At 38.7% G+C, this 13,022-nt stretch overlaps 1 protein-coding gene across 1 annotated transcript in view; it reads right to left on the bottom strand.

Moving 5' to 3' along the window:
* Window positions 1-4,923: 4,923 nt before the first annotated feature.
* The window catches only part of LOC120860252 (leucine rich adaptor protein 1-like), a 47,687-nt gene continuing 39,588 nt past the window's right edge, over window positions 4,924-13,022 (bottom strand). Inside the window, exon 2 of the mRNA XM_040236050.1 lies at window positions 4,924-5,670. Coding sequence (XP_040091984.1) covers window positions 5,296-5,670 — 375 coding nt within the window. The 3' untranslated portion in view covers window positions 4,924-5,295. The remainder of the gene's footprint in view (window positions 5,671-13,022) is intronic.

Here is a 13,022-nt window from a genome sequence, read left to right on the forward strand (position 1 = left end):
TCTTTGGCATTGCCTTTCTTTGGGATTGGAATGAAAACTGACCTTTTCCAGTCCTGTGGCCACTGTTGAGTTTTCCAAATTTGCTGGCATATTGAGTGCAGCATTTTCACTGCATCATCTTTCAGGATTTGAAAGAGCTCAACTGGAATTCCATCACCTCCACTAGCTTTGTTTGTAGTGATGCTTTCTGAGGCCTACTTGACTTCACATTCCAGGATGTCTGCCTTTAGGTGAGTGATCACATCATCATGATTATCTGGGTCGTGAAGATCTTTTTTGTACAGTTCTTCTGTGTATTCTTGCCACCTCTTCTTAATATCTTCTGCTTCTGTTAGGTCCATACCATTTCTGTCCTTTATCGAGCCCATCTTTGAATGAAATGTTCCCTTGGTATCTCTAATTTTCTTGAGGAGATCTCCAGTCTTTCCCATTCTGTCATTTTCCTCTATTTCTTTGCATTGATTGCTTAGGAAGGCTTTCTTATTTCTCCTTGCTATTCTTTGGAACTCTGCATTCAGATGCTTATATCTTTCCTTTTCTCCTTTGCTTTTCGCTTCTCTTCTTTTCACAGCTATTTGTAAGGCCTCCCCAGATAGCCCTTTTGCTGTTTTGCATTTCTTTTCAATGGGGATGGTCTTGATCCCTGTCTCCTGTACAATGTCACGAACCTCATTCCATAGTTCATCAGGCACTCTATCTATCAGATCTAGGCCCTTAAATCTATTTCTCACTTCCACTGTATAATCATAAGGGATTTGATTTAGGGCATACTTGAATGGTCTAGTGGAGAGAGGCTGGCAAAAATCCAACTTGTTTCTTAATAGATTACTCTTGTTGCTGTGATGAAAATTAACTGTGGGGAGGTAAAGATAGAAGCAGTTTAAGACAAGAGAGGGCTATTTAAATAATCCCAGGGATAAGTGACACTGACTTGATTAGACTCAAAACAGGGGTAAGGGACACAGAGGTAGGGAACAAACATACGGACACCAGGGTGAAGAGGGAGTGCGGTAAACTGGGAGATTGGCATTGACATCTTTACACTCCTACGTATAAACTAGATAACCAATGAGACCTACTCTATACCACAGAAAACTCTAGTCAATGGTCTGTGGTGACCTAAATGGGAAGGAAATCCATAAAAAGAAAGGGATTTGTAGTTGTTTAGACACTAAGTCATGTCCAGTTCTTTGTGACCCCATGGACTTTAGTCTGCCAGGCTCCTCAGTTCATATAATTCCTGAGGCAAGAATACTGAAGTGGGTTGCCGTTTTCTTATCCAAGGAATCTTTCTGACCCAGCGATCAAACCCATGTCTCCTGCTTGGCAGGTCTTCACCACTGAGCAACCTGCAAATTCTACCTAAAATGAAGGGATATATGTATACACATAGCTGACTTACTTTGCTGTACAACAGAAACTAACACAACATTGTAAAATAACTGTCCTTGGTAAAATTTTTTAAAAATCTATAGCTCATTTTGGATGTATTTCTAAGGTGGTTCTTTTATGATTTACATGACAGATTGCATGTGGTAGATGTGGTGTGAAAGAGAGCACTTTAAGATATGATTTCAAGGATGTGGGCTGAACATTTGGTAATAAGAGGAAGCATTTACTGAACTGGGGAAGATTACAGAACAAGAGCACAATTTCAATGTTGGTTATGTTTTGACTGAGATTTTTATCATAGATCAAGTAGAGATGCTGTGGAATCAGATGGATGTGGGAGACTGGAGTTCAGAAGGGAGACTGGGGCTAGAGATAGACTTGGAGGAATCTCAGCATGTAGATGACATTTAAAGCTATAAAAATGGATGAAATCCCCATGGGAACAATTTCAGAAAATAAATGTTGCCAGAACTGAGCCAAGACACTCTTGTGTGTGGAGGTCAGGAGAATGAAGAAAATCTAGCAACAGAGTATTCCAACAAGCAGGCAGCAGCAATGAGGGAACGCATGAGACTGGGATGTTCTAGATGTCAGGTGAAGACAGTCTTTCAAGAAAGGAGTGATCAAATTTGTCAGTTTTTACTGAGATGTCAATGATATGAGAACATCAAAATAACCATTCATTTTGGTATCACAGAGTCAATGGTGGTTTGATGGACTCAGGAATAATACATATTGACGACATTAATCGTGGAGTCCCAAGTACCTTTACAATTCACTCAGTGACAAAGAATCATATTGCATTTCTTGTTGTTGTTCAGTTGCTAAGTCGTGTCTGACTCTTTAGCAACCCCACTGACTGTAGCCCACTAGGCTTCTTGGTCCATGGAATTCTCTAGGCAATAATACTGGAGTGGGTTGCCATTTCCTTCTTCAGGATATCTTCCTAACTCAGGCATCAAACTCAAGTCTCCTGCCTTAGCAGGCAGATTCTTTACCAGTGAGACATCGGAAAAGCCCACATTGCATTTCTAATGGTTGGTAAATACCTAGAACTAATTGATGCTGTGTATGCAGTTTGGGGCTGACCTACTATAAATACTGGAGTTTCTTTGAAATTAAGACTTCTAGGTTGATTATCTTGAGTTTATTTGCAGAACTCCAAATATGTACTAGCTTTAAATTGCCTAAATTCCTTACCAGTATAAGACAGTATACCACCAGTATACTTACCAGTATAAGACAGACAAATCCCTAAAATGTAGAGGCTACTGTAACTGAGGAAAATTCCATTTTTCTGGGAGAACACAACTCAATGCAGGCAGAATAGTTTGAAGGCACTTTAACTTTTTACCTCATTTATTCATGGTGCTGACAGAGATAAAGTATCAAGTATTCCAGCTCATACATTGGTTATGGGAATTATTTATTTGAAAATGCATCCATTCGCTTGAGACCAATGAATATGTCAATAATTAGTGTTTAGCTTCATATTCCCCTCTTCTTAGTAAAATCAACTATCAAAACATTGTTGGCTTATATGTGACTCCATGTCTAAATCATAGACTGTATATTTGGTATTTTCTACAAAAAATAGGAACTACAGTAAAGTACATAAAATAGTGAAACTTATATAGCCAAAACATTTTCAAGTTTTCTGCCAGTGTTCATTATAGATCCCTTAAAATAAGATGCATAAATGAAAACAGTTCTACACATTTCATTCATATTGTATTCAGGCTTTTTCATTTCCTTTCTATAGAGATGAAATTTATAGAGGGCCTGGGATGGACAGGTAGCAGGGGAACACAATTGGAAAAAGGGGCATGGGAAAGAAATTGGTCAGATTGAATTTACAATGTGAAACAGTGATCCGAGGACAGAACTCATCTTTCCTGAGCCTGGCTTATTCTAGACAAATCTCAGATTTTGAAGAGGTTAGAATTTAGCCTTGAGGCCTCTTACAGTTTTGCTGCCTCCTCATTTCCCTCTTGTTGAACACGTTCTTGCAGTGCTGTAGACGTATAGTTACAAATGCCATTGCTCTCTGTTTGAAACTCATTAATCTTAGTTCTACCTACTAGATCATAATGCATGTTCTTGTATTTTAATCTGGTAAAAAAAAAAATCTGTGCTAAAAGTTGCTTAGTTTAATTCCACATTAAAACCAAACAAAATAGCCAACCCACCAGCGTTTACTAAAAGTTTAAAATGAAAGCAAGTAGAAAGGGGGTAAAAAAATGGGGGATAGCTGGCACGTGGCCAACTCCCTGTTTCACCTATAAAAACAACACTGACTGTGGACACGTGATGTCAGGAATGGACTCAAAAACCTCAGGATTTGAGCATGTAGGTGCTACTAATTTAGAAGAAAAATGATAGGTCACTTTTTGTCATGGGTTAAGTTTGCTTTCTCATCTCCACTTTATTATTTAACTTCCCTAGGTACCAAATTTTATTACCAAGTTTTATTGTTAGAATTAGACAGACTTAAGTTTAAATCCCAATTTTGACACTTACTGGGAGATTTGACCCAGTTACCTACCTTCTTTGTGTTTCATTTTCCTCAAACACAGAAGGGAGACAATCCTGACACCTTGAGATTGTTGTTGATGAGGATTTTATCTACAATTTATGAAAAAAGGACCAGTGTGAAATATAGACCCTGTAGATCTTAATTGGAAATTGAATAATATATAACTTGGAAATAATAAATTTGACTGTGTGTAATATGTATAATAACAAAGCAAATTTGGGGGAAATTATTTCTGGAATATGGCCATTTGTCAGTTACAAGTAGAGTTTTTGGTTCACACTGTGAAGTGTTTAGTGCAGAAACATATATCATTACAGAGAACAGTTTGAAATCTCAATTATATTTACTCAAGAGGATCATCAAGGTAAAAGAAATGTAGAAGATTAATATCACATTGAAATTTTCACTACATGAATGATATTTCAGATGTCATTCCAGAAAACAAAGAAATTATTTATTCTTCTCAGAATGAAAGGATCTATTAGGTTTTGTAAGTAAATAGTGATACTACTTCTGACTTCATTCATCCATCATCCATCCATTGTATAAATCTATGTTTTTATATATCCTATAATTGTAAAATGCTTATAGTAAACATCAACAAAATCTCCGAATACAATAAATCTAGGACACCTTAACCTCTAATCACCTTCTTACTTAATTTCAGTTATTCTTTGAAATTTCGGAGAATCATATATTTAATTACACAAATTTGTCTACAGCTTGAGTTAGAATCACTGATGACAAAATGATCATCTACAGTATGAACACAAAGTTGAACCGAATAGATTCCATAGAGTTGGGGCTTCCTAATGGTTCTCATGAGAAGTGTGTGGTTAACGGTATTATTGATTTCATGCTAGGAACTTGTGGCCTCAAAATAATGCCTAGCTTAGTCCCAAGCATGTTGTCCAACCTAATATAAAAACAGTAATAAACCTCAGTGTCTTCTGGAAAACAAACCTTTGAATCATTTAAGAATACAGACAACAAAATCAGCTATTATCAGACTTTGGTTTATTGTAAAATTTAGCGAAGTTTATCTTGTAATCCCTGACCCCTTGCTCTGAAAACAAAAGCAAAGATATAATTATTGCTTATTCTTTTCCCCCTACTTTATTTGTGCCACTGTGAAAGAAGGGGGAAAAAATCATCGTAATAAATAGACTTAAGAGAGAAAGAGAAATCAGTCCAGATGAGAAATACTAGGAGCAATAGAAATACCATCAAGCCATTCAAAATAAGCTTCCTTTTAAAAGGTTGTCGTACTAAAAAAAAAAAAAAAATTCACACCAAAAATATAGCAGCGGAGAAGGAGGATAAATACAAGTTAATTGCACACCAATCCCATGCATAAAACTTGGGCATCAGCCAAAGCAGTAGTATTCAGAATCCAATTTGGGACGCTTGTACAGTGCATGTGAGTCCCCTATGACTGAACTGTCACTGAACTGGTCCAAGTCTGAGGGGGTGTGGTGGCCTGGGACGTCATCTGCCAAAGTGTCCAGGTAGCTCCCAACGGAGATGCCATCTAGCCCGTCACTGCCATCATGGAGGCTGTTGCAGCTGCCATGTAAGGAGGTGCTCTGACTCTCCAGTAAGCTGCACAGGCTGCCACTCAGACTGCTGCCTCGGCTGGTGATGGTGGCTTTCTCTTCAATCATCCACTTGATGGACTCGATGCTCTCATTGATGAGGAGCAACTGGCGCATGAGCTTCCCGTCTGTGGCTCTGAGGTTAACCTGTGGAGGGCAGGGAGAGGGGAGAGACCTGCCAGTTATTCTGTGTTCTTGAAAGACCCCAGGGTCATTTAAATTCTGCCTCCTGCAGTCCATCATTTTACATTCAGAGAATAAAATACAAATTTACTTGAGCACAGGATCTTTTTGAAAACTGCTTACAAAGGGTAGGAGTCAGACTCAAAGAACTCACTTCCTTCCAGCCCTAACAGGCTCTGAAAGGGCCTGGAAACTCTGCATCTCTGACCCTCACCGAGCTGCCTGGAAATATCCTATTGAATGACAGATTCTGTCAAGAGACTTGTTCTCTCTATGGCCAGATTGTTTGCTGCTGTTGTTGTTTTAGTTGCTTAGCTGTGTCTGACTCTTTTCTGACCCCATGGACTGTAGTCCTCTATCCATGTGACTTCCCAGGCAACAATACTAGAGTGGGGTGCCATTTCCTTCTCCAGGGGATCTTCCTAACCCAGGGATTGAACCTGTGTCTCCTGCATTGGCAGGCAGAATTCTTTACCACTGAGCCACCAGGGAAGCTGAGATTTAATAGTTTATCCTTGTTAATTGAGAGTATGTGTATGGATATTGAGAGAAGGGGGGATAGGAATCTGTAGAAATTAAGGAATCATCATCATCATTGTAGCAGCTCCTATTTTTGAGAGATTATGTGACAAACCCCATTAATAAAAGCTCAACAAGCTTTTTTTTGATGTTACTGAAAAACCCAAGCGAACATTTGGTCAACTCAATAATAACCCTGTGCCTTAAGTATTATTATTTTTATCCCTCTTTTATAGATGAAGAAACTGAAATATGCAAATAAAAAATTAAGAGTACAGAAAACGTCTGCACCTTTTATGACTATACTGACAAATATGTCGTGCTGAATAATGCTTTCATGTTTAACAGGAACCAAATTGTTTCAATATTTCCTGAATCCAAAAGGCTGATAAATGAGGCTGATCTACTTTACACAATGAAGTGTACAAGTATTTTCTGTAGATTTCATTATTTCCTTCAGATGTGTCAAGAGCAGCTCCAATCAAAACTCGGATATGAGACTGGGACAGTTCCCTTAAATGACTTCTAGGTATGTGGTCTTTCTGATGGCTTTAAATTACTTCAGAGAAATCTGTCTTCTTAGTTACAAAGCAGAATTTCTCTGTAGGCCCTTCAGTTCAACAGGAATATCTGTTAACATGAAGGGTGTTTCTGAAGGAAGTAGGGGGAGAGACGCTGCAAGATAGCCCTTGTTCTGGTGGGAATTGAAGAGATAAGGCTCCTACAGAGATTCCGGTGGACTGGACTGTGAAGCAAGGACAGATTTAGCCACCAGAGGTCCTAGTCACGTTCATCAGGGTTTAAATGAAATTCCAGGTTTTTTTTTACCTGAGGTCTTTTAACCCAGGAGACTGGACCTTGCTTATTCTCTCTTGAACACCCAAGATAATTCAGATTTGCGGGTTTCTAGAATTATCCAAGGCACTCAGTTGTGAGTGACTCAAGTCAGAAGAGAGAAAGAAGCTTATATATGCATTTATATTGTAAATGTATTTCTAGGAAACAATCCATCTCTGAAAGGGAACTTTGGATTGAGTGAATGTGACAGACAGCCGTTAGGAGAGATGAAATTCCCAGGATGACTTCAGAGATTTAAGATTGCAGGTCAACTACATGTGTATATGTACACAAATGCTTACGTATGTATGTATAAAGTATGAAGTAGAATTTAAAAACTGTTAATCTATCTAGGATATTAATGAAAGTGACTTAGGAGACTACCTTATCTTCTCTGAGAAATGTACCAAAAATTCTTAGGCAGTCAGCAAGGAAAATCAATTTTCTCTGAGCCATTCATGAACAGAGCTTAGTAAGTCTTGAGACGGTTTTCTATTTGTGGTGTTGTCTCAGTGACCTTGCTTTAAGGTTGTGTGGGGGAAGGAGGTTTTGTGGCAATTTTTTATATTTGAATTTACCCCCACACCCTATGAGTCATCAAAATACTGTTCAAATTACAAGTAATACAACAAATATTTACAAATCATCAACAATTTGCTTACGTCCACAGAGAGGAGCCAGGAGAATCAATAGAAGTCAAAGTCTTACAAAATTGTTCAGTTAAGCATCTGTAGCCGATAAAACACGCTGTGCCCATTGTAGGCACAGTGCAATGTAAGTGTGACCATTTCCCAATAGCTCCCCAAATGACTCACAGCTGCCTCTGTTCACATCCCCACCCTGCCCTGGCAGAATGTTCCTGCGCTGTGCAGATCTGGAGTATTCCCTGTTACTCCCTTCACTTGAAATACTTGACTGTTTTCCCCTCCAAATCCTCCCCATTCTTGAAGTCCTAATTCTTCCATGAAGTATCTCTTCTGCTGGCCTGTTTACCCTCCACTGTGTAGTTTGTATCTGACAATCTACCTGAATTGTGTACACTTACGTTGCTACCTATTATTGTGTCTTTTAGCTGTTTCTTCAGCTAAGCTTGCAGTGCCTTAAAAAAGCCATGTCTTACGTTTTGTTCATGTCTTATGGTCCGTTTTAAGGATGGATTGATTTTGCGGAGGAGAGAGAGTCGTAATTGTAGGGTCTGAGAAAGTTCAGCCCTTGAGACAATAATGATGCACAGTCCCAGCAAGTGTGTCACTGGAGGGTTAAAACATACTTTTTTCCAGCAGTTTTTGTCTGAGCTACACAGTGGCTGCATCACATAAGAAGTGTTCACTTTTGTTGAGCAACATGAATGAGAGGGGAGTAGACTCTGAAGTAACAAAAGCTTCCTTTGACCATGAAATGATTTATTTAAATAAAAAAATTCTTTTCTTCTGAAAGCAAACATTCACAGGCCATTGAACCACTGTAGGGGAAAATATGACGAAAGCAAGTCACTAAGAACGTGTTGGTCCGGCTGATAATGATTACACACTTAACTGCATCTAACCCTGTGTCCTCCTGGGGAGAGAGTAAACAGCTTCCCACTGTGGGAGCCCTGGGCCATTCGGTTCACACGGCTGTCTGCCTGTCACCTGGCACTCGGCCTAATAGTGCTTTCTCCTGGAACTAAGGTGCAGTTATGCTCCTCCTGGTGAACCTTCAAAATAGGAAGGATCCACCACCAGGACTAAATCACCATGTGGCTGCTGTCTCCAGCAGCTGCCCTGCCTTCCCTCACTGTCACGCACATCAGTCCTTAGGAAGTCTGCCCATCCACTCAGAAGACAGCAGTCTTGCCCAGTGGGCAGGAACCTTTGTGGTTTTCTCACTTGAGGTCTTACAAGATCCCAGCATGTTTCTCTGAGGACAGTGGTTGTTGGGAAGACTTCCTCGTGGTCTGAGTTTAAGTGACCCCTCCTTGGAGAGCTCCTTCCTGATCAATCATAGTATCTAATTCCTTTGCTTAGTTGTACACAGCATTTCTATATTTTTATATTCCCTTCATAATACTTATGACTAATGGAAATTATCCTACTTACTACTTGTTTACTTTTTATTTTCTGTCTCCCATATGAGCATGTAAGCCATCACAGAGGGCAGGGGACTTGGTCTGTCCTGTTCACCACTGTGCCCAAGACCTCTAAGAGTGCTTAACGCATAGTGGATGTACAAGTCTTATTTGTCCAAGGCCGGAATGATTGCCATAAGTTGAACTATCTGTCAAGAATGCCCCTCCCTTGAGTTTTGCTATAAGTCAGTAATATCATAGGGCTTCCCTAGTGGCTTAGATGGTTAAGAATCTGCCTGCAATATAGGAGATCCAGGTTCAATCCCTGGGTTGGGAAGATCCCCTGGAGAAGGGAATGGCAACCCACTCCAGTGTTCTTGCCTGGAGAATCCCATGGCAGAGGAGTCTGTTGACCAACTAACACTTGCTAGTGATACAGTGCTTTAGGGGAAAGAACAAGGTAGCAAGAAAGAGCTCTGCAGTATTACAGCATTCCAAGCATGAAATCCCACTCTCACCGATTCACAGAGTTCAAACACTGAGTAACTAGGTCAAGGTTATTCCCAGCTTAAATGTACAGGTTACAAGATAGTATCTCTGAAAGGAAGTGGACTTCACGATGTAAATCACACTCCAAGCATTATTCTGTAAACACTTAGTGAAAGAAATTAAACAAAGGGAACAAACAAATAGGATGCTACCAAAAAAATATTTTTTGTAAGGTTTGCATTAATTGATCCAAAGAGATGTCAATGTCCTTTCCTCTTTTCCTCTTCACTTGTCACCTCTGGCCCTTAGTTATTGCAGTGCAGCCCATCTTCATAATTAATAAGCCTCTCATGCTTCAAAATTGTAGCATAATAGGTCTCTCAACTCTAGACAGAATGAAGACTGAAGTTGCATGTCAATTATGATCAGTGAACTGGTATATAGAAGAACTTAGTGGGGGGGTCTTGAAAAGCAAATATTCTTAATAATAAACTTTTCCAGATCTATGTTTTTGTCCAATGTATCATTTTACTAATACAAAGGTTATGAATTGTCTCACTGGAATCCAAGAAAGAGAGAATACAGTCATGCTTTCACTTCATCACGAAGTTGCCAAATAAACTGACTTCTTTGGTGTGGTGTGTAAGGAACCCAGGACAGAACTCTGGCCTGTCATTGTTACAGTCTACCTTTGGGCAAGGTGGCTTGGCATATACAATCTTCTTATATAAGAAGCAGAATCCTGGGGATTAATTTTGAGCTCTGGTGAGCTCCTGGACTCAATAGACATCGTAAAGCAGTCTGTGAACAAAGTCTAATTTCTGCCCAATATTTAAAATGTAATTCAGTAGAGAAATCCACATATCACTTTTCTCTGCTCTCTGTATTGAGGTTTCATTGAAAATGTTATAAGAAGATTCTGTAGATCAGATCATCTCAGGATTTCCCTTCATTCTAACAGTCTCTGATTGTCATTCCTGTGGCCGTTTGATTACTAAATTGTTTCTGCTATGAGAGAATCATTCAAGCTATACAGGAGACAGAGCAATTAATTTACTGCTCCATTTCTGGCAAATTACTTAGCTAGTAAAAGCTCATGGCTAGAGTTTGAGCTCTACGTGAATTTTAATCACCTTATCAGAAATTCTATGGCGATAGTAATTTTAGCTCTTGCCATTTGGGTTTCACTAAAAGTAATATTTGTGTTCTGTGCCAAGATAAACATACATACCATGTTTAATGGGTCTATATATTAACTGAAATGTGCACATGAGCTGCTGAATATATCTGTCAAATAGGGACATTGCTCACTCCTTCTTGTCATCCTGCAGGCTTGCATAGCACCAGTGTTCATATCTCTCACAAAGCTCTTCTGTACCATTCTTATCTTTTTATTTATGGGAATTGACTAATAAGATAAAAGCAGGCCATCTCCCAGTTATGCAACCTACTGTAAAATCCACAGTATCCATGACCCAAATCCCAAATGTCCAGCAAGCTGTTATAGGAAGAAGACTACTTTGCAAGCAAGTTCATGATCATGAATATGAAGGAAGGAGAATAAATTAGATTTGCCTTTTAATGTGATGCCCTAATCCTAGTGTCTAAGCTGAAAAAAACCAATCAGCATTTTTTTTTTCAAATTTCTAATGGTGGAAGGCCTTTTTTCTAGCTGTATTTATTTCTAAATATCTAAAAAAAAAGCAGAAGCATCTAATGTACTAAATTAAAAAGCTGTTGTAAAGATACTTAGAATATTATTTCTCCAATAGTTTATCCCAGTTTATCTGCATGTTCCCTTTGTATAACCTCCTCTTATCTAAATGTACTCCTTCCTCAAATTCACCACATCCTCAATTTGAAGAATACAGATTTCCTGTCTACTCATCCTTAAAATTTCCAGCAGTTTTATTAATAGCTGTATTTCTAAAGCACTCCTATTTTGTCCAGAGGACCCTTAAGGATGGCACCATCTTACTGCAGTCTGAGAAGACACGGTACGATACTTGCATCCAATGCTTCGGGTTTAGAATGCTTTAGGAGATGAGCATGCAGCATTTGTAAGTCAGAGCTAGTCTGCCAAAGTTTTCCTCTGCTTTCGTAGCCAGTTCAAAATTTACAACAGAATTTGTTTTGAATTGGGAAACAGAGGATTCCATTTTTCATCAGTCAGCTTTGTCTTCCTCCATTTGAATTGTTTTTATGTGGAACTGAACAATAACTAAAACAGTTCACTGTTTTCCCAAAACCTCATAGAGGGGTAATTTCCCCAAAGACTAAATTACATACATAAAAACACTATCATCAGCACAGCTGACCAATTGATATTGTTTTGATAAATCAGATAGCTGCATCTGGTTTATCTGAAAGGGGCACATGTGACTCTCCTGAATCTTGAACACAAATTCCTGCCATCAAGCCTGCTCATGAGATCTGTATAGTGTCTGCTGGTGAGTCCTCTGATTACCAAAGTAAGACAGAGAACTCTACAGCCTTATTCGGTCAGGTTTTAGCTCCAGTTGATACCTAGGTGCCTGTGATGAAAACTCCTTTACCATAACCTAATACAGTGAAAGTTTTTTTGAGAGATTTCAATATGTATATGCAAAGTATAATTCTGGCTAATGTATGAGACTATAAATCACCTGAGCTGAAATTCATTTGGAATGATGTCACTGAAACATGGACTCCCCGTATTTGTAATAGAAGAGCTCCCACACAGAACACAGACCAGAAGAGTTTCTGCTAACTTATAATAAATGTTCTTTCTGCATGTTCATTTTTCTAATTTAGAATTTAAAGTGCGATTTTTACACGGAAGGGTCGGATTTGGTAGTGTGCCCCCCTGTGATTTGTAGTGGCTGTGTCTCCAATGGGAGGGAAGCAGGAGGCAGGGTGGTTTACTGGGAAATGTTGAACGGTTGGCTCCCTGGAAAGCTACACACACACAAACACGCATACATGCATGTAATAGAAACTGTGCTGATATAAATAATACTAAAATATTTTTATAAAATACATATAATTTATATAAAATATTTTATAAAATAAAATACACAGTACCTTTCATTGTAAATTTCATGAACTGTAACTGATTCTCAGAGACTCCTTTTGTTTATTTTTGTTGAATTATTGTACGTACAGCAACTTATAGTTTCAGTCCAACCATAACTGAACAAATAGAATTGATCTCAGTCCACTAACTCTTTTCTAAATAATTTTTCTTCCTTAAGTCTGATATGTGATCTGTTGTTTAACCATTTTCCACCCTAGTGCAAATTATATTCATTAACTTGAAAACTGTTTCAGCATCAGCATGAGTTACACCTGAGCTTTATGGATTTGTCAGTGATGGGAGCAATTTGGCTGAGCTGGGTGAGTTTTTGACTGCATAGAGAGCATTTCCCAGAATTTTTTTTTGTGC

This window comes from Oryx dammah, unplaced genomic scaffold, assembly GCF_014754425.2.
Source record: "Oryx dammah isolate SB20612 unplaced genomic scaffold, SCBI_Odam_1.1 HiC_scaffold_11050, whole genome shotgun sequence".
NCBI classification, from domain to species: Eukaryota; Metazoa; Chordata; class Mammalia; order Artiodactyla; family Bovidae; genus Oryx; species Oryx dammah.